Source organism: Salvia splendens, chromosome 10 (genome assembly GCF_004379255.2).
Source record: "Salvia splendens isolate huo1 chromosome 10, SspV2, whole genome shotgun sequence".
Classification (NCBI taxonomy): domain Eukaryota; kingdom Viridiplantae; phylum Streptophyta; class Magnoliopsida; order Lamiales; family Lamiaceae; genus Salvia; species Salvia splendens.
This window is the reverse complement of record NC_056041.1, coordinates 6,588,398-6,609,108: the sequence shown is the minus strand read 5'-3', so window position 1 is coordinate 6,609,108 and position 20,711 is coordinate 6,588,398. Positions and strand designations below refer to the sequence as shown.

The window sequence follows — 20,711 nt, the reverse complement described above, 5'->3', positions numbered from 1 at the left end:
AACAGGTCCATGAAACACTACTTTTCAGTTATCATCCAAATAGAAGTAAATGTCAAACATGTTACCATAATAAGCTAAAGATTCATATCAATGACAGAAACCCAATACGAGAGATGGGGAATCTATCATTATAGTACATGAAGGCCATAAACTGCTAAGTAAAAGGGCTGTCATGCAACTACAAAACAAAACAGGATAAATTTTGTAATTACAGCACATCCAATTTCAACATTATGCCTTCACCATTACTTATCCTACATAACTATCAAGAGGCTGTAAGATGTCCATAAGTCATCTCTTGTTACAGACATTTTATAGTTCGAGAAAAGCCATGCTTCGTAATCACATCGAAGAAACCAGATTATCCTGTTCAGCAGTCAGTTTTGAGAGTGACCCCTTCATCCACCTCTTCAGCATCTCTAGTGCGGCTTTAGGCTGATCCATAGGAACCATGTGTCCAGCATCATGTACCTATATTGAGAAAGGAAATTGTATGGACAAATGAAAGAGCAAAATGTAAATCAGCATAGCAGTGAATCTACATATTAAAATCTGAGAAAAATAGGGGAAGAAAGGAGGTAGAAGACCTTTAAGAAACTCAAAGGACCATAACTTGTCAACAATCCTGCTTCGGAACCATCAACTTGAAAAGGGACTTCGGGGGATGATTCAAAGTCATTCTGACCACTCCACTGCATCGCATGTACCCACCTTGAATTACCTGTTCATAGAAATGATTCAACACAGTTTTGTCAATGAACTTCAATTTGGATAATGTCACTTCTCCCTGATCAAGAAGTAAAGTAGTCTCACCAAGCCAGTTGCAGATCAAATCATATTCTCCAGCATACACCAGCATCTTTATTCCATCCTCAAGAAGAGCAGGGATTCCAGTTTCAAGATTTCTCATCCAGTCCATGAGCATTGCCTGGTAAACAGTAGGACTGCATGAGACAAACTCTATATCTCCAACTCCAAGCGCTGTCCTCACAGGTTTTTCATTGAGGAACTTCTCCAAGTTTGAGAAGTCGTAGCATAGACTGCCTATGCACTTCTTTCTGATATCATAATACTGCAGGAAAAAAGAGTGAAGCATCAACCAAAAACTTCTAGCTTGAGAAAGTAAGGACCTACTTTTTGAAAAATTATATGCAAGGCACAAAGCCTCTATCTGAAGAAAGGCAGAAAGCCCATGTCATTTCAAAGCTCAAAGATGCTTTGGCACATGGTAAGCATAGATCGATGAGTTTTATGAGTATCATCAATGAGTTCACTTGGTTGATTTGACCCAAGTTCATCCCAAGAATAAATTAATACAATTACAGGTAAATGTTCCTGCTGTTATTATATATTTTATGCACATCAGTTATAAATCAGGAGATAACCCAGAAATAGACGAGTTATAAGCTTCTTACATTCACATCGCCAGCATGTGAGATAATAGAACTGAATATTGTGTTGCAAACAAAATAGGCCGCCATGCAAGATAAAGTTCCATCAGTGCCTGAAACAAGTGAAGGAAAAACGTTTAAGCTAACCAACAACATAGCTACAGAGTGATAGAGCCACTCCAAGCATATAATAAATATTGTCATAACTGATTTAAAAATAAGGCTTAACAGCTTAAGCAATGACCACTCACAGAAGACAAACAGACCATACTCAGGAAACACAAAAATCATTGCAACATAAAATATCAAGAACAGGAGGATGTATAGTACCACAGAGCTTGATCGCTGCTTCACATAGTGGAAGCACTTTGTTGATACGATCATGCTCAGATTGCGTAAGTATTCCCATATCAAGAGCATAATCAGCATATGCAGCATACTGGATTCCTGGATCCGTTAGACCATTTCCCATAGCAAATCCCTGTTTAGCTTAGATCAGATAAGATATTCAACACAGCTACATAAACAATAAAATTAACAATTCAGTAATACCTTCAGATTCACATGAGTTCCTTCCCCTTCTTTGTTTCCACGGTGGACGCGACCAGCAAAAGCAGGAATATAATGTCCAGCATACGACTCTCCAGTAATGAAAAAATCATTCTTTGCTAGTTCAGGATGCTCAGTAAAGAATGCCTACAGCAGAACTGAAGGGTAAGAACTCTATTTAATATTTAAGTTTTATTTTAGTCTCTCTCTTTTTCATCTAATGCAATTCCACATTAATCGTAAAAAATGGAAACCTGTGTATAAGTAATGCACTGTACAAAAGCTTTGTTAAATTCTCTAAATTCTATCCCACATCGACTTGGTGAAGATCCCATCTAATCTATATAAGTGTGGATAACCCTCCCCCTTATGAGACCTTTTAAGGGGTGAGTGACCCATTTCTAATATGGTATCAGAGCGGGCCCAAGTCGATGATGGTTCTCTCTTTATCTCTTATCTAGCTCACGAGTGGAAGACCGATGTCCTTTCCGGCCCACATCGATGATGGTTTCTCTTGCATTGCCTACCCACGTGATGGAAGACCGATGTCCTTTCCGGCCCACACGTGAGGGGGCGTGTTAAATTCTCTAAATTCTATCCCACATCGACTTGGTGAAGATCCCATCTAATCTATATAAGTGTGGATAACCCTCCCCCTTATGAGGCCTTTTAAGGGGTGAGTGGCCCATTTCTAATAAGCTTCATAAAGCATCGCAACACATTATTTCTTTCATCACTCATCAGTAAGTGATATTCAAATATTTGCTTTTGGTTCACACTACTAAAACTTAAATCGCACAGAGCTTCAAGAATAATTATCATTATACACCTCATTCACATATTAAGTTATTGAGAGTTGCTATGGACGAACAATCATTTTCTTTGAGATGAAACATATCAAAATCAATGCCAGTTACTCCTCCACATGCATCATCATCAGGCACAAAGTGAATCTTTTGAGGGTTAACTTCATTAATGAAACAACACTCTAAAAACCTGAATTGCCACATTCTTTGTCAGTGAGTGACAGCAGAAAGCTCTTGGTACTTGCCATTTAATGGCACTCTATTATTTGAATTCTCTTTTGTCAGAAAAAAGTCTTTCCGCTTGCATGACTAATATCAAAATTACTAAGATAGATGTAGATACATTCAAATTCTTTCTGAGAAATAGGAAGCATAACAAAGACCAGATGCTCTTGTATGAGAGGGTGCAAGAGGGAAACAAAGTAACAAAACTAACCTGTATAAAGTCATATAGGTCATCGCTGACATCATGTTCATTATGGCGAATGTCACGATTATCAGAACTATAGCTAAATCCAGTTCCAATAGGTTGGTCAACAAATATAATATTCGAAACCTGCAAAATCATCAAAGAACGTTATATATCACAAACAAGTGTTTCTGAAGCTTGACACTTAAAAGTGTGAATAGATCATCGACATATCGGGAACAATGTAAACCAAATTCAGCAGTTCAAACATGGCACCAAAAAGTTTAGAACACAATACATTGACAATTAGCATAATTCCCCTTTCAAGGAAAAAAAATTAGCTTAATTCAGATAATATATCTGTATACGAATTGTAGACATAAGGATTTTATCAAATTCAGTAGGTAATAGCATATTTTTAATCACCAGAATTAACCAAGTATAATACCTGGTCCCACCCATACTCATTTCTCACAAGAGTTAGATTATCAGCAATAGTGAAGGGGCCATTTTCGTAGAAAAGAGCCATCTCACTGCTACAACCTGGCCCACCAGTCAACCAGATGACAACAGGATCTGTGGTGCTATTACGAGACTCAAAGAAGAAGTAAAACATCCTGCAACCATAATGCCAATAGCCACAGTTTGAGCATTGGGTACAGTGAGAACAGAGGCTGCAGAAAATCAAAACATTTCCATAGGAAACTTTACAAACATTATGTTAAATTATTAAAATTTAAGGAACATACTCTCGAATACAGTTAATCAGACAATTGAAAAATTAAATCCTCACTTGACATTGCTCATGAGGTCAACAAAGTAAATCCCAAGACATATGATCACCGGTATTCTAATTATCAGCTAGGTCATGGCAACAGAAAATGTAAAATGTCCAAATTAAGATTCAGGACATATTAACCTTGCATAAAATATCAAGGCCAGCGCGTACAAACCAACTAAGCAGATCCAGATATCCCATATTTAGCGTCATTAGACAGAAATGCAAACAAACATATCCAGTGAGTGTAAAATGATGATACAAAGTGTTCTCCGTAAATAAGTAGCAGCAAATCCGTTCCTAGAAAGTATATGTACAAGTAGAACAGTTATTGCACAGAGAAAGCGGCTATACGTCAACTAACTGCTGGTACATGCGAATTAATCAAACATGTATTGAAATGCTCATCGCAACAATGTACAATGATACAATCACGAAACGTGGCAAAATATTAGTCATGGTGCTTTAACTCGATCAATGTGAGCAAACCACGTTTTCCTCACTCGCGAGTCGCGATATAGCACATAATAAAAATATCTATCACACGCGATTAATCGATATGACATCGCGGATAATCGAGGAAAATTAGTCAACCAACCGTCATATTTCTATAAATCGGCTGCTTATGCGAGTCAGTTACTGATTACGAATTAATAAACGTCAACAAAAAAAAAGTTCAACGGCAAGGAGCTTGTAACATATACTAATCAATTTCTGAAGAAGCTAACCTGGCGGCATGAGAATGCTCAATCTTATAATAACCGGCATGGTGACCTAGTTCCTCAGCTGCGTTGGGATCCACCGAATTCGGAAACCTAAACCGCCTCTCGACAAGCCTCGCAGCGTCGGGAGAAGCAACCTCATCGTCGACGATGTTGATCGGATGGTTCGGGAACAAATTGAGGTCGTGAATCAGCCGCTCAACCGAAATCATTGACAGATTCGGCGGCGGACGGAGCAGCCCGACGACGGAGGCGATCGGCGAGAAGAGGACGACGACGACGACGATAGAGAGGAAGCTTTGCGAAGAAGAAATCATTTTTTCGTGAGCTTGCGGTTTCTGTTTGCTAGACTGAACTCATGCGTTTTTCGTTGCTTTGTTTGATATTTATACCAGAGTATCTTCTAATCTCCAGTTTCAAGGCGTTGATCTTAGATCGTGGGGTATGATGGGTCCGGCAAAGTGGAAGATCGAAGGGCTATAATCGTGCTCATGCTCTTGGCGATTTATGTGTCCCCACATTTTTGGCATTAATAGTTATTAGAGGTGATATAATTATAAAAATGATGATATAAATATAAAATCGTTCAGATATTCTGTATATGTAATAAAAAAATGTATATAAATAGTAAAAACATATATTTAAGTGGAAAGTAAGATATGGATTTTGTACTTATTTGTTCTGTATTAATGCGACTTCAAATAAGAGAAAAAATGGTGATATGGCGTAAAAAAAATCAAATGCATCAGACATACTAACAAGTAGTAGTATTGATTTGAAGTAGTGTAGAAATTTGAAGTTTTTGTGCAGTATTGATTTGTGTCTAATTTTTTTAAGAACAGGCATAATTATAATATTTCATGATCATAGAAAAAACATCAGTGCTCATTTAAAGTATTCAAAATTAAAAAATAGTAGTATTAGCATTACACACCAACATCTGCAACATTTTATGTGTTCATACAAATCTAGTTGCTAGCTCTTCTACATTTTAAGAAGAAACTAAACTAACAACTAGTAAGATTTTCAGTTGAATGCATTACCTATATATCATACTCATACTACACTGCTGCATAACTAAAACTAGAAAAAATAAGACATGCTCAATCCTCCCACATAAGCTATGCAACACAATTGGTACTCATTCGACAACACGAGATGTAGCACCTTATCCCCCACAGAGTGTGATTATTGTTGTAGAACAATATATAAGATCAGCACCTTATCGACAAGGCAATGCATCATTAAGAAGCATAATCAAGCTAAAAGTATGTTCATCACTATTTAACAACAACAGAAGGAAGCTGATGTTTTATCGGTGTGAAGCCTCTTCGATAAGATTATCTAATCAAAAAGCCCCTCGTCATGCCAGGTATCAACCAAAAAATCTACCATCTCCTGCAAAAGTGTAAATGCATCTATATTTATCTACTTGTACTAGACAGGAGTTCAAATATGGTGTAGCGTAAAGTTTAACTTACGGGTAAAGGAATTGGCTTAGGGAAAGGGTCATTGGTCGAGAGCAAGTCTTCATACGTCGTTGACCAGCTGCAAGAGATCTCACGATGAAGAATCAATGCACCATCATAGAATTACTAGAAACCATATGTAATGCAAAAATCAACTTTTCAATGAAAACTAATAATCCTTGTGAACACTTGTTAACCCTTGTCCTGAGTAACCGATAGGACAGATTAAGTATCAAAACGATCAAAATATAACTATTACTACATTGGATTTTCATGGAGCGGGTAAGAGAACGAGATCCCAATACCTTATAATTGGATCATTTTGCATTCCTCGCGGCCTCTGAGATATATCTCCAGTCCATTTCCTTCGGCTCTCTTCCCATTCAATCGAAGCTGGATTAACATATTTAGGCACAGAAAAAACAAATAAAGTTTATATGCATCAGTTAGTGATACAATAACAAGGACCATTGCGACAAATGGAAGAATCTCTTTTGACCTGACACATTGGTGTAATCATTATTCATTAGTTACGAGGAACTAGTAATGTGGGGTGCAGATATTGGACCAACAAAAATACAAGTATGAAATATTGTCACTCCGTTTCCAAAATAGGAAGCAAAGAAGATGGAGATACCAATAGATAGAATATACATTCTGTTTCTTGATATCACTTGTACTCTAGATACATTTCTGTATTATGTACGCAGATAAAAGATTGAAGAAAAGCTTACCATGATTAACGAATCAAGAAGTGTCTGGGCTGTTATCTGCTGCCTTTTTTCTGTTCATTACGAGACGTTGAAGGTTGCAAACATCATTGCAATGGGAAGCTCTACCATTAACTTCTGTCATGTCTGGAATAAAGGACCATCAGAATAGGTTTCACAAACACACTCCAATTAAGATGTAAAAAAATTCAATTGATACATCCCAAATTTGTTCACGTCAGAAAAAGGCACTGTTCAAGCTACCCCATTCAAATCAATATTGTATGATAATGAAGTGAAACGTGGAGGCTATTTGCTTACATCAGTTCTCACACGGAAAGAATTGAAAATCAAGAGAACTGAGGATTATCCTAGATAATTACACTTTGACCTTTATAGCAATGGTGCTGCTCAATTTAAAAGTTGTATTCAATTTCATATGTTTGATCACAAATTGCTACTTATCAAACTACCCAAATCAAAAGTATGACGTATTGACGTTTAGAGGGCGTTTACTATTCAAGATTAGCCTAGTAGCTACTCTATTGTTTACTATGGTGAGAATGGAACTTTGGGATATCCTAAGAGGCCCCTTGATAATTCCTACAACCTGAGCTAACTTACTTGATTCTTATCCAACTAAAAGAGCTACTGATGGAGTACGTACTAAACAAGCCCAACAGCAGCAAAGCCCATCAGCCTAAAGCCCAAGAAAGAGTATCAGTTCGGCATGACTAAAGAGTATCAAAGTTCAGTTCGGCACAACCAAAGAGTTCGGCCCCAGCCTACAGCTCGGTTGCTCTCAGGTCGGCATCAAGCTCTACTCTCAGATCGGCAAAAGCTGCTCGGCCATAATTCAGCAGTTCGGTCTCAGTATTCGACCGAACTAGGAGATAGTGGACTCATGCAGGATTTCCACCTCCACCACCCACGATCTATTTAGTGGTGTCAAGCAGTCATTAACTCATGCAGGATAGTGGACCCATGCAAGATCGCCACGATCTCCACGACATCCACTACCTAGTAAATGGCTGCATGCCACGATCTAGGTTCAATGTATAAATAGAACCTAGATCAGATAGATAGGGGACGTTCTAAGACTCTCTCGCTCTCTAGAGATCAAATACAAAATAGCAAGTCTGTATTGTAAGCTGTAAGAAAACAGATCAAGCAATACAACTCTGCCCTCATTTCTTCCCGTGGACGTAGATTTACCTTAGTAAATCGAACCACGTAAAATCTCTGTGTCGTGATCTGCATCTTCCTGCATTCACTAACATCAAAAATTCGCCGATTCATCACTGGCGCCGTCTGTGGGAAACAGAGAACCAAATTTGTGATAAAGCGAATTTTTGACCCTTTTTCCACCCCAAAAAAATGCATACCAGATCACATACCACCCGTAATACCGTTCGTGATCACCGTGAGGAAGCTAGTCCAGCTCGCAGGTCTGAAAAACGGCCTCGGGAGACATCTACCTCCGGTTCTCACGAAGGAGGAACAAGCCACTCCAGGAGTCATCGCACCGAGTCTTCCCAGCAGCCCGATTTAAATGAAGCTGTCAAGCTGTTCTTGGCCGAGAAGCAGGAGGAGTTCTTAACCTTCCTGCAGAAGAGCCAACAGCCGGAGAAGACAACGGCGGATTCTCCCTCCTCATCCAGACATGAAAGTCACTACCGCAGTAGTGACGTGTCTTCCAGGAGAAAGAATCCTCAACCCCGACATGTTCCTGTTCCTCCTCGGTACCGGAACCACAGGAGAACTCCATCTCCTCCGTACCGAAGAGATGTCGGGTTCGCCATGTACGGAGCATTAAAGACTCCGTTCTCGGACGATATCACCCGAACTCCTTTGCCGCGGAACTACCGGACACCGTCAATGACTTATGACGGGTTGGTGGATCCTCATGACTTCCTGGGACGCTATCAATATAATATGGCGAACCAGGGTCTCAATGAGGTCCATATGTGCAAGCTGTTCCCCGAGCTGCTCATCGGGAACGCCAGAAGGTGGTTCGACAGCCTTCCTCAAGGCAGCATTAGATCCTACCGAGATCTAATGGATGCTTTCCACAGGAGGTTCTTTCAGAAAGCGGAAGCCCGGATCACTTCGGCTCAGCTGCTTTCTATTCGTCAAGGACGGGACGAAAAAATCAGCGACTTTATGACAAGATTCCACAAGGAATGCCTGCAAGTAGACGATCTCAACGATCTGCTTGTCATCTCGGCATTCCAAAATGGAATCCTGCCTGGAGCTCTCTACAGGAAGCTCGTTGAGTGCGGTCCGCAGACAGCTCAGGAAATGTGGGACATTGTGGACCAGTACTCCCGGGCCGATGAGGCAGACCGTCGCAAACGGTCGTTAGACAGCTCATCGTCCCGAGGAGACAGAAGGAAGCCCGATCATAGCGATCAGGGGCATCCTCGCCGGACTCCATTTGAAAGAATTCAAAGGGCTCCGGTGCAAGACAGATTGGGACCCCGTCTCAACCCCGAGAAGCCGCCCGCTCAGTTCGTACCGCTGAACAAGTCAAGAGCGGAAATTTTCGAACTACATTCCGATATGTTCGAAAGACCAAAGCGGATGACGAAATCAGCCGTGCGGCGACCTCAGGATCAATATTGCTCCTTCCATCAAGCCCACGGACACGATACCGAGGAGTGCCGAGATTTGGCTGCAGGTATTGATGTTCTTGTGAAAACAGGAACGTTAAAAAAATACCAAAGCAAGCAGCCGAAAAAGAACAAAAGGCAGAGAGGTGCGAACTGCAATCCTCAGGATCCGAAAAGGCATGAGGATCCCGAAGACGACGACGAGCCGCAATATGATGGAGTAATCCAGACTATTGATACTCTCCCTGCCGGGAAGACTAAGTCGTCCCTAAAAGCAGAACGCAGAGGTTCCAATCAAGAGGAGCCAACACATAAAAGGCTGAAGAAAGACGAAGTGATTACATTTTCAGATGCCGATCCCGTCCCAGCCATCTCTCCTCACCAAGACGCTATTGTCATTCAAGCCGGAGTGGCAAACAAACTGATCCACAGAGTATTTGTGGATACAGGAGCATCAGTCAGCATTCTTTTTAAAGAATGTTTCGATAAAATGGAAGTGGATCCAGCTCGGCTCAGTCCGGCTCCGCTTCCTCTGAAAAGTTTCGCCCAGGAGGACACCCGCCCTGAAGGTATTATCAGCCTTCCAATCACGGTGGGAAAAGCGCCTACAAGCTCCAATACGATGATCGAGTTCTTTGTGGTGAAAGCTCGGTCCCCGTACAACATCATCCTGGGGAGAGACTGGCTCAACACAGTTCGGGCCGTTTGCTCTACTTATCACCTCACCATCAAGATCCCTACTAAAGGAGGGATAGCGGTCATCCGAGGTGACCAAAAGAGAGCAAAGGAATGTCTACAAATTGCGCTTAGAAGTGCCGAGCAGTCAGATCGGCACCATCAAGCATAGCAATCACAGCAGCCGGAGTCAGAGGCGATGACCGAAGTCATACCGGAGCCGAACTCGATGACAGTTCAGCTGTACGAAGACGATCCATCCAGAACGGTTAAGATCGGCTTCGCGGGAACGCCTCTACTTCGGGAAAAAACCATCCAGCTCCTCAAGGAGTATAAAGACGTCTTTGCATGGTCTCCGTTGGACATGACCGGAGTGCCCCCCGAGGTAATCACTCATCGGTTAAATATTGATCCTTCGGTCCGGCCGATAAAACAGAAGCAAAGACTCTTTGCGGCAGAACGAAGTCAAGTCATCCATGACGAAGTCCGTCAATTATTGAAGGCGGATGTGTTATTCGAAGTGAAGTATCCTTCGTGGGTGGCCAATCCTGTCATGATCAAGAAAAAGGAAGGAGGATGGCGGATGTGCATAGATTTCACCGATCTAAATAAGCACTGTCCCAAAGATTGCTATCCCCTTCCGAATATAGATAAAAAAGTAGAAGCTTTGATCGGCTTCGAAATTTTCTGTTTTCTTGATTTATACAAAGGATATCACCAAGTGTTGATGGATGAGAGTGACGCTCCGAAAACAGCTTTCATTACCGATTTCGGCATTTTCGCTTATAAAAAGATGCCATTCGGTTTAAAGAATGCCGGAGCCACTTATCAAAGGATGGTAGACAAGCTTTTTCGGCACCTAATCGGAAAGCAGGTTGAAGTGTATGTTGACGATATAGTCGTCAAAAGCAAAAGCACTTCGGAGTACGAGCTCAACCTCAAGTCCACTCTCAACGTGCTCAAGAAAGCCAACCTCAAACTTAATCCCCAAAAGTGTACCTTTTTGGTAGATTCGGGAAAGTTTCTGGGTTGTTGGGTTTCAAAGGACGGACTCAAGGCAAACCCCTCAAAAGTTCAAGTCGTTCAGAACATGGCAATGCCGAAGTCCATACATGACGTGCAAAGGCTAACCGGATGTCTAGCCGCACTGAATCGATTCCTTTCCCAAGCAGCCGAAAAGCAACTGCCGTTCTTCAAGGTGTTGAAAAAGGCACCAAAATTCGAGTGGGGAGCCGAGCAGAAAAAGGCCTTTGACGAGCTCAAAAGTTATCTAGCCGAGCTTCCTATTCTCTCTGCTCCAACCGAAGCCGAAGTAATATTCTTATACTTAGCGGCATCGGATCAAACCATCAGCGCAGTGCTTGTACGAGAAGAAGGCCTAAAGCAGTTTCCCATCTACTTTACAAGCCGAGCATTAAGAGGTCCAGAAACAAGGTATCAACCTCTGGAAAAAATTGCTCTGGCGTTAGTAAATGCAGCAAGGAGACTGCGGCCATACTTCTATGCTCACAAGGTATGCGTCTTAACCGATCTGCCTCTTCGGCAAGTTTTGACCAAGCCAGAAGCATCAGGCAGAATCGCCAAATGGGCCATAGAGCTGGGAGAACACTCAATCGAGTACCTACCTCGAAAAGCCATCAAGGGACAAGCCTTGGCAGATTTTCTTGCAGAGGCCAAGTTCGATCAAGCAATCCCTGTCATTGCCGAACAGAAAAATTCTGCCAATGCCGAACTAGCACAGCCCTTGGAATCCGAAGTAGAGCCGCCAGACTGCTGGAGCGGATTCGTAGATGGAGCTTCAAACAAGATGGGAAGTGGAGCTGGTATTTTACTCGTCGCTCCCGACGGACACGAGGTAACCTACTCACTTCGGTTCCTATTCCCCACTACTAATAATGAAGCCGAGTACGAAGCCCTCCTGGCCGGACTCCAGTTAGCGCAAAGTCTGCTCGTCAAATCTCTCAAAGTCCATTGTGATTCACAAGTCATAGTAAATCACATGTTGGGTACAAGTGAAGCTCGTGACGAGAAAATGAAGAAGTATTTGGACAAAGCGCAAAACATCAGCCGAAGTTTCTCCTATTTTCGGATAATCCGCGTTCCCAGAGCGGAAAATAGCCGAGCAGATACCTTAAGTAAGTTGGCCTCAGATCCGAGCTCAAAGGCGGAAGAATTAATGCATCGAAGCATTGATGAAGCCGAGGTACATTCAGTGTCCAGCTCGCCGAACTGGATGACGCCGATCTTGCAGTATCTGGATCAAGGACAATTGCCCGAGGATAAGAGAGAAGCTCGGAAGATCACGTGCCGAGCACTTCGGTACGAACTTCATGAAGGAGTCCTCTTTAGAAAGTCTTACCTCCAGCCGTTATTGCGGTGCGTAGGACCAGAAGAGACGGACTACATCCTCAGAGAAGTTCATGAAGGATCGTGCGGCAGCCACATCGGAGCTAGAGCTTTAGCTAAAAAAGTTCTAAGATGAGGATATTATTGGCCAACCTTGGTACAAGAAGCAGTGCAGCTCGTCAAGACATGCCCGAAGTGCCAAATCCATGCAAATATCCCAAGGATGCCGCAGACCGATCTATTCACTATGCAAAGCCCTTGGCCTTTCATGCAATGGGGCATAGACATAGTGGGACCACTTCCTCAAGCTCCTCGGCAAATGAAATTCCTAATCGTTGCCGTGGACCACTTTACGAAGTGGGTGGAAGCTGAACCATTAGCTACGATAACGAGCTCGAAGGCATTGGATTTCGTCTGGAAGAACATAGTGTGCCGATTTGGCATACCCCACATCCTCATCTCGGATAACGGGACTCAGTTCACCGACAAGACGTTCAAGAATTGGTGCCAAGAGCTGAATATTCAACAGCGGTTCACTTCGGTCTCTCACCCACAAGCAAACGGACAAACGGAGGTAACAAATCGTATCCTGGTGAAAGGGTTAAAAGCTCGGTTAGAACAAGCCAAAGGACAATGGGTAGAAAATCTCCCTCAAGTCCTATGGTCCTACCGAACTACACCCACAACCTCCAACGGTGAAACTCCGTACAGTCTGGTGTACGGCACTGAAGCCGTAATTCCGGTGGAGATCGGCGTACCCAGTCCCCGAACTCTAAATTTCTCCTCAGAAATGAATGACGACGGACTGAGAGCCGAGCTAGATCTTGCCGAAGAAAGAAGAGAATTGGCATGCATAAAAGCAGCCAAGTACAAGGAGCAAGTAGCCCGGTATTACAACCAAAGGGTGAAGAAGCTGCAATTTCAAGTGGGAGATCTCGTCTTGAGAAACAACGAAGTAAGCCGAGCAGAAAAGCTGGGCAAGCTCGAACACACATGGGAAGGTCCATATCGGGTGTCAGAAGTCCTCGGCAAAGGGTCTTACAAATTGGCTCACATGTCAGGAGAACAGGTACCCCGAACATGGCACATTTCCAACCTCAAAAAGTTCCATTTGTAAGAGACAGTCCGGTCAGTCAGTCTTGAGTCCTGTTCGGTCAATGTGCTTTATTTGGTTTACTTGGTCCTTGTTTGTCTCTATGTGCTTTTTATTTGTCTATATGCGTTGTCTGTCTATGTGCGTGTCGTCTCTTACAAATGTTACTGAGGTATCTTGTTCTTCGAAGGCTGATCCCCTTCTTAGAACATATACAAGCCAACAATTGTGAGTCAAAGCTTCTACAGAAGATACAAGACCACAATTCAGCTTAAACAAGCAGTTCGTCTGAAACGAGCTGCAACAAGCCAACAATTGTGAGTCAAAGCTTCTACAGAAGATACAAGACCACAATTCAGCTTAAACAAGCAGTTCGTCTGAAACGAGCTGCAACAAGCCAACAATTGTGAGTCAAAGCTTCTACAGAAGATACAAGACCACAATTCAGCTTAAACAAGCAGTTCGTCTGAAACGAGCTGCAACAAGCCAACGATTGTGAAGTCCAAGCTTCTAAAGAGGATACAAGACCACAATTCGGCTTAAAAATCAAGCACTTCGTCTGAAACGAACTGCAACAAAAGTCCGATTCTCGCGATAAAACTTGCCTGAATTAGGACAAGGGAAAGTCCGATCCACGCGATAAAACTCGCCGAATTAGGACAAGGGAAAGTCCGATCCCCAAATTAGGACAACGGAAAGTCCGATCCGAGCGATAAAACTCGCCAAATTAGGACCAAAGACGAGTCCGGTCAAAGATGTTTATTTCATCAGCCCAAAGACGAGTCCGGTCAAAGATGTTTATTTCATCAGACCAAAGCCAAGTCCGGTCAAAGAAGAGTTCACTTCATCAGACCGAGGACAAACATCAACTTACCCCGTACCTTTATCCAGAATGCCGAAGTGATTCACTTCACTTTTCGGGGGGGGTAGTGATGGAGTACGTACTAAACAAGCCCAACAGCAGCAAAGCCCATCAGCCTAAAGCCCAAGAAAGAGTATCAGTTCGGCATGACTAAAGAGTATCAAAGTTCAGTTCGGCACAACCAAAGAGTTCGGCCCCAGCCTACAGCTCGGTTGCTCTCAGGTCGGCATCAAGCTCTACTCTCAGATCGGCAAAAGCTGCTCGGCCATAATTCAGCAGTTCGGTCTCAGTATTCGACCGAACTAGGAGATAGTGGACTCATGCAGGATTTCCACCTCCACCACCCACGATCTATTTAGTGGTGTCAAGCAGTCATTAACTCATGCAGGATAGTGGACCCATGCAAGATCGCCACGATCTCCACGACATCCACTACCTAGTAAATGGCTGCATGCCACGATCTAGGTTCAATGTATAAATAGAACCTAGATCAGATAGATAGGGGACGTTCTAAGACTCTCTCGCTCTCTAGAGATCAAATACAAAATAGCAAGTCTGTATTGTAAGCTGTAAGAAAACAGATCAAGCAATACAACTCTGCCCTCATTTCTTCCCGTGGACGTAGATTTACCTCAGTAAATCGAACCACGTAAAATCTCTGTGTCGTGATCTGCATCTTCCTGCATTCACTAACATCAAAAATTCGCCGATTCATCAGCTACAATTGGGAAATCCTAGTGATGAAGACAAAAAACACTCAATCATGTATAATAGTAAACTCCACCCTGAGAGGCTTTGACTAATACATACAAGAACCAACAAAGAAGATACTAAAATGCGAACAGCTCATCAAATGCCCACTAAAAAAGGCCAACAAACAAGAAAAACTTATACTACATAGCATTCAAATATGCTCTGTTTTGACTTTGAGATACAGGAAACATAAAAGCTTGAAGGAGAGGCCAAATGGTCAAAATTTCTTTCATATGTACAAACTCCCAAATTCCAACAATAAATTTCCTTGATGATAAACATGCAGCAGCATGGCAAATCATAGCAACATGAGCAGAGTCAAAACCAAGAATCCTAGAGCATGAGAAATTCTAACTCAAAACAAAAAAAGGTTAAAAAAACCCATCACTGTTTGAACGTCCTTAACGGACAATTCAAAAATTAAAAAACAAAGACAGCCAACCAGAACTTGAAAGAAAAAACAAAACAGTAAAAAAGAAGGAAACGGAAAATACGCATAAAAACAAGAGAAGGTAGAAATATTAGACACATCGGACTTCCGCATAAAAACAAGAGAAGGTAGAAACAAGAGAAGGTAAAATACGCATAAAAACAAGAGAAGGTAGAAACAAGAGAAGACGGGTGGTGATGTTCAGAGTTTTAAACGGAGGGGGAAGGTGTTGATTGCGGCGGAGGAGCCGATGGCTCGCTGCAGTGGCGTCCTGGGTGGAACAGGCAGCGACGGAGAAATTTGGGTTCTTCATGAATTGGGGGAGAAGAACTATCCGGTACCCTCCGATGTCGAATCGCCGAGGTGACGAGAGTAGCGATCGCCGGCGTGAGGGAGGAGGAGGCGAGAAGTTGGGGCTATTCTCAATTTGAGGATTTGGTGAAGCAGATGAATTGAGGGAGAAGAAGTTTGACGGATCATGGAAGGGAGTAATTGGGTTTTGTTTTTAAAGTGGGCCTCCTTCTTTTGTTTTGGAGATATAAGGTGGGTGTTGTAATTAGTTTTGGGCCCTAAATAAAATTGAAGGGAAAAGTTGGGCCAAGGAAATAAAGGAGATGAGTGTGTTAAACTTGGGCCAGCGTTTAAGAGCTTGAAGGATTGGGTTCAGGAATTAATTTGTTACGAAAGAAATGGCTGCTTAGAGGAGTTACAGTACGCGAATTTCAGAATTTTCCAAGTAAGATTGAAGGAGAGATTCTTTCGCACGCTTTCCGAGAACGGAGTGGAACACAAGTTAAAGCTTTAAACGAACGAGGTGGGCTTTCTAACTAAGTATTTTGTGGGCTTTCGAACTAAATACTTTTAAGAGCTTTAGTTTTAATATATTGATTCGAGCATCATTTTATGTGACAAAATTCCTTTTAATTGAGATTGCAAGTATTATTAATTTTATTCGATGATGATATGATTTATGTGCTTAAAGTGAAAGTGATGTTATGTGATATACGTGTTGATTTAGCGAGTGCTTTGTGATTTGCTCGACTTGTTGATGTGATGTGAGATGATGCTCGACCTTGACAGAGAAAAATGATTTTATGTTTCAAATATGTTTTTGAGGAAAATAAAGTTTGCAAAGGGAATATCATGCCATGTGTTTGTTTTGAGAAATGCCTATCTGTTTGTTTAGCAAGGGAGTTGTCCCTACTAGACCTATTGAAATCGAATTTGGGTCTGACTAGGGAGTGAGTCCCTACTCAGGCTAGTGTACACCAATGGGGATCGTGAGCCGTCTTTTGGGTCGGCCGGTCTAGTGATCGAGTTTGCGGCCACAAATCTCGTTTCACAGTATGTTGTTGATGTTGACGAGGTTGATGTTGATGAGATTGATGTTGATGAGATTGATGTTGATGAGATTGATGTTGATGATCATTTAGTGGGGAGTGAGTCCCTACTATGAGTTTAATCGAATTCGGGTCTTAGCAAGGGTGCGTCCCTACTCGGACTAGTGTACACGATGAGGACCGTGAGTCATCGAATGGGTTGGCCGGTTTTCGTGCTCGTGGAAAGTGGCCCCTTACACGGCACCCTAAAGAACAGATATGGCAGTTTCTTAAATAATCAAGGAGAAATGGTTGGTTTGAAATGATGAGGAAAAAGGATTTGAGGATGAGTTGAAAGTTTGTGTTTGAAATATTTTTAGTGTCTCGGGCCTTTTCAAGTTAAAACCCCGAGGTCACTCAATGGTGGCATGATATACACAACTGTTATAAAAATTGTTTTGGCATTTGTTCACTGAGTGCATCAAGTACTCAGCCCTGCATGTATTTTCCCTATGTGCAGGTTGAGCGGTGACGAGCGCGGTGGGTGTTGAGCATAAAAGTGAAGAATGTTTTTTAAATGTTCAGAATATGTTATGTCTTCATACATAGCATTATTCTACTCTCGAATGCTTCCGCTAAAAGTTGTTATTTTGGTTTCATGTATTGTTGAGATAGTAATCCCTTTGAGTTGTCAATCGTTGAGATGATACTCTGATTTTTATCCGAGCTATTCCCATTTGTTTCGAGCTATGGTCGATTTGTGTTGTTTCCCCTTTCTTCCCCGCTTCTTTAATCCTCCCTTAGTCGCGATCAACCGTGTTTTCTATCCTTAGAAAATGTGGGCGTGACAGAGTGGTATCAGAGCAATTTTTCTTTCCGCTCTGGCCCGAGAGTCTTTTTCAATCTTAGTCTAGACTCGTTTCGCTAGACTATGAGGTTGTGAATTGAAGGCTCAACATCCCGCTTCGCCACGCTCAACCAAGAAAGAGGTAATATTTTTTTTTTGTGAAAAGTTTTATTAGAAAGTTTTGGAGAAAGGAAGACGAGAACATATTTGAGAAAGAAAGAGGAGAAAATTTTTATAAGAAGGAAGAAGTAGAGTCTTTCCGTGAGTGATTGGTTTCAAATTGAGAATAGTATTTTCTAATGTTTGAGAAAAGAGCAAGTTTTGAAGAGAAATTATGAGTTTGATTTCGAGTTTGAGTTTTAAAGTATGAAAGTGTTTTTGCTTCATGATGTCTTCTATGTTGTGTGTAAATTTCAACCCTTTTGGATTAAGAATGAATTTTTGGTGAATTTTTGAAGTTAACCGCGCAACTCTGCCGAAAATGTTTTCTCGACCAGTAGGTTACGTGGTTGTTTTGACTGACCTAAAAGGGGTTTTTGGACATGAAATTTTAACTGGAAGTCCTTTGATGAGTCTTCTGTATTGTGGTAAAGTTTTAGCCCCAACGGAAGTCGGATGTTTTTTTTAAATGATTTTTATAAAATCGTTGCGCAGTGCTGGCAGTTTTCAAATGAAATTATATATGTGATGAAGTGATAGGATATGCAAAGATGTATGTTATGATGTGATTTATGTGATTGGAAAATATGTTGATATATGTGCTATGTAAATTTTTAAAGGTGAAACATCGCAAGTGAATCGTGATCGCAAGGGAAAGAAAGTGTTTTCGGATTAAAAACTTGAGGTGGGCTTTTCTACCCTACTATTTTGTGGGTTATCTTTAAATACGGACTCTGTTCCGGAAATGTTTATGGAGGTGAACTGTTTGTCTTGCCAACTGTTTTGCTTTGAAACCTATCTGAAGTGGTTTACCACATATGTTTAATCGAATTCGGGTCTGTTGGGCTGCGAACCCTCAGGCTAGTGTACACGAGATCGGGAGCCATCTGAGAGCAAGTTGGCCGGTCTAGTTGACCTGGGGTGTGGCCACGCCCCTTGTCACCTGTTGGATCAGATAGTGTATGATGGTGGGAATAAGGGTGGCAATATCTGAAAATGACTGCGCAGTCGAATTTATGAAATATGTTTTAGTGTACTTGGGTTATCTTTTCTTTACACTTAAAACCCCAAGATTACACTGTTATGGCATGACAAACTATGATTTTGGCGTGTGTCCACTGAGTGCAATAAGTACTCAGCCCTGCATATGTTTTCCCTATGTGCAGGTTGAGCGTTGACGAGGACGGAGGATGTTGAGCATTTGGACAAAGACAGTATTCATTAAATATTCCGGTTGCTATTGTGTCTTCATACATAGTAGTAACTAACTCTCAAATGCTTCCGCTATGCCAAGTTATAAGAATTTCCTTGTTACTTTTGAGTTGTCGATTGTAGAGATACTCTGATTGTATTCGAGCTATTCCCATTTGTTTCGGGCTATGGTCGAGTTCTGTTATTTTCCCCTTTCTTCCCCGCTTCTTTAATCCTCCCCTAGTCGCGATAAACCGTGTTTTCTATCCTTAGGAAATGCGGGCGTGACAGAGGGTTATCCAGACTCACCAAGTGGGACACGTGAGGGGGCCGGAATGACACATCCTAGTCAAGAGAAAAGATAAAGAGATAACTCCATCATCAACTTGGGTCCGCTATAATACCATATTAGAAATAGGCCACTAAGGGGAGGGTTACCAATACTTTTATAGGTGAGTTAGGATCGTTACCAAGTCGAGGTGATAAAAGATATTAAGAATTTTAACGAGGAATACGCACCTTTAGTGGAAGGCAAGTAGAAATGGGATAGAAAAGAAGGAATTTGAGGGAGGGGGGGAATGGCGTATATATAGGCAGAAAAGGGAAGCATTATGTGGTCTCAAGAATATGCAGCGTCGTTTTCTTTGTTTGGTGGCATCCTGTAAACAGTTTCTCCAGTTTCCTGATTCTATTATTCTCCCTATCGATCACTTGATCTCTCCTCTCTCTATCTCTCTCTCTCTCTCTCATCGCCGATGTGGATATGGTGCCATTCTAGAATTGCACTTCACTTGCATGTTTAACACGATTACCAGAGACTGCCCTTTGGCAGCCCGGAAGATTTGCATTACAGGTTTGTACCTTGAGGGCATTTACAGTCATTATGTTGGAGCTGGATGTTCGCGCTGAATATTCCAGTACCTTGAAGATTGTACCAGTGTACCACGAGGAGCACGCCGCACCTGCCTTGGATAAAATGGAGTTCGGAGTATAATATTAAAAAAAAAGGTAAAAGTGATAAATTATGGGATAATAATCATTTAAAAAGGTAAAATTGATAAATTATGGGATAACAATCATTTAAATCACGAGCTTTCACAAATTTTAGCACTCCTATGAACTTTGAAATTAGAATTTAAATCACGAAATTTAATTTTTTTAATTGTCTTATCAATGCATAATATTTGGTCAAGTCGATTTATACATGGATGCAAAAATTGAGCAAAATTGAAACTTTGGTGATTTAATATTTCAATTTCAAAGTTCGAGAAATATACTAGAATTTGACTAAACTTCATGATTTAAATGGTTATTAACCCATAAATTACACTCCCTTCGTTCCGCGAATAGGAGTCTCATTTTTTTACTGCATGGGTTTAAGAAATATTAAGAAGAGTGAACTATAAAAATGGTCTCTGGACTATGGGTTTATCTCGCCCATAGTCCATGAACTTTAAAAATATCGTCAGACATCTCTGGACTAAGGGTTTATCTCGAAATTGGTCATTTTACCATTTTTTTATACGAAAATACCCTTTTGAGGGTTTGGGCAATTTGGTCTTTTTACACTTTTAACATTTTAAATATGAT

At 41.6% G+C, this 20,711-nt stretch overlaps 1 protein-coding gene and 1 long non-coding RNA gene across 2 annotated transcripts; both read right to left on the bottom strand.

Annotated features, from left to right (window-relative positions):
- Nucleotides 1-6: 6 nt before the first annotated feature.
- LOC121752540 (serine carboxypeptidase-like) lies at nt 7-5,025 on the bottom strand. The gene is made up of 9 exons (XM_042147669.1): nt 4,662-5,025; nt 3,604-3,772; nt 3,183-3,302; nt 1,944-2,087; nt 1,722-1,872; nt 1,416-1,504; nt 814-1,072; nt 588-721; nt 7-471 (listed from the first exon to the last, which is right to left on the bottom strand). Exons 1-9 carry the CDS (start codon nt 4,970-4,972, stop codon nt 343-345), a joined length of 1,506 nt encoding a protein of 501 aa, XP_042003603.1. The 5' UTR covers nt 4,973-5,025; the 3' UTR covers nt 7-342.
- A 497-nt stretch (nt 5,026-5,522) lies between these two features.
- LOC121752546 lies at nt 5,523-16,098 on the bottom strand. The gene is made up of 5 exons (XR_006040319.1): nt 15,054-16,098; nt 6,859-6,981; nt 6,430-6,517; nt 6,137-6,203; nt 5,523-6,053 (listed from the first exon to the last, which is right to left on the bottom strand). It is a non-coding gene; the product is annotated as an uncharacterized LOC121752546 (long non-coding RNA).
- Between the last annotated feature and the right edge of the window lie 4,613 nt (nt 16,099-20,711).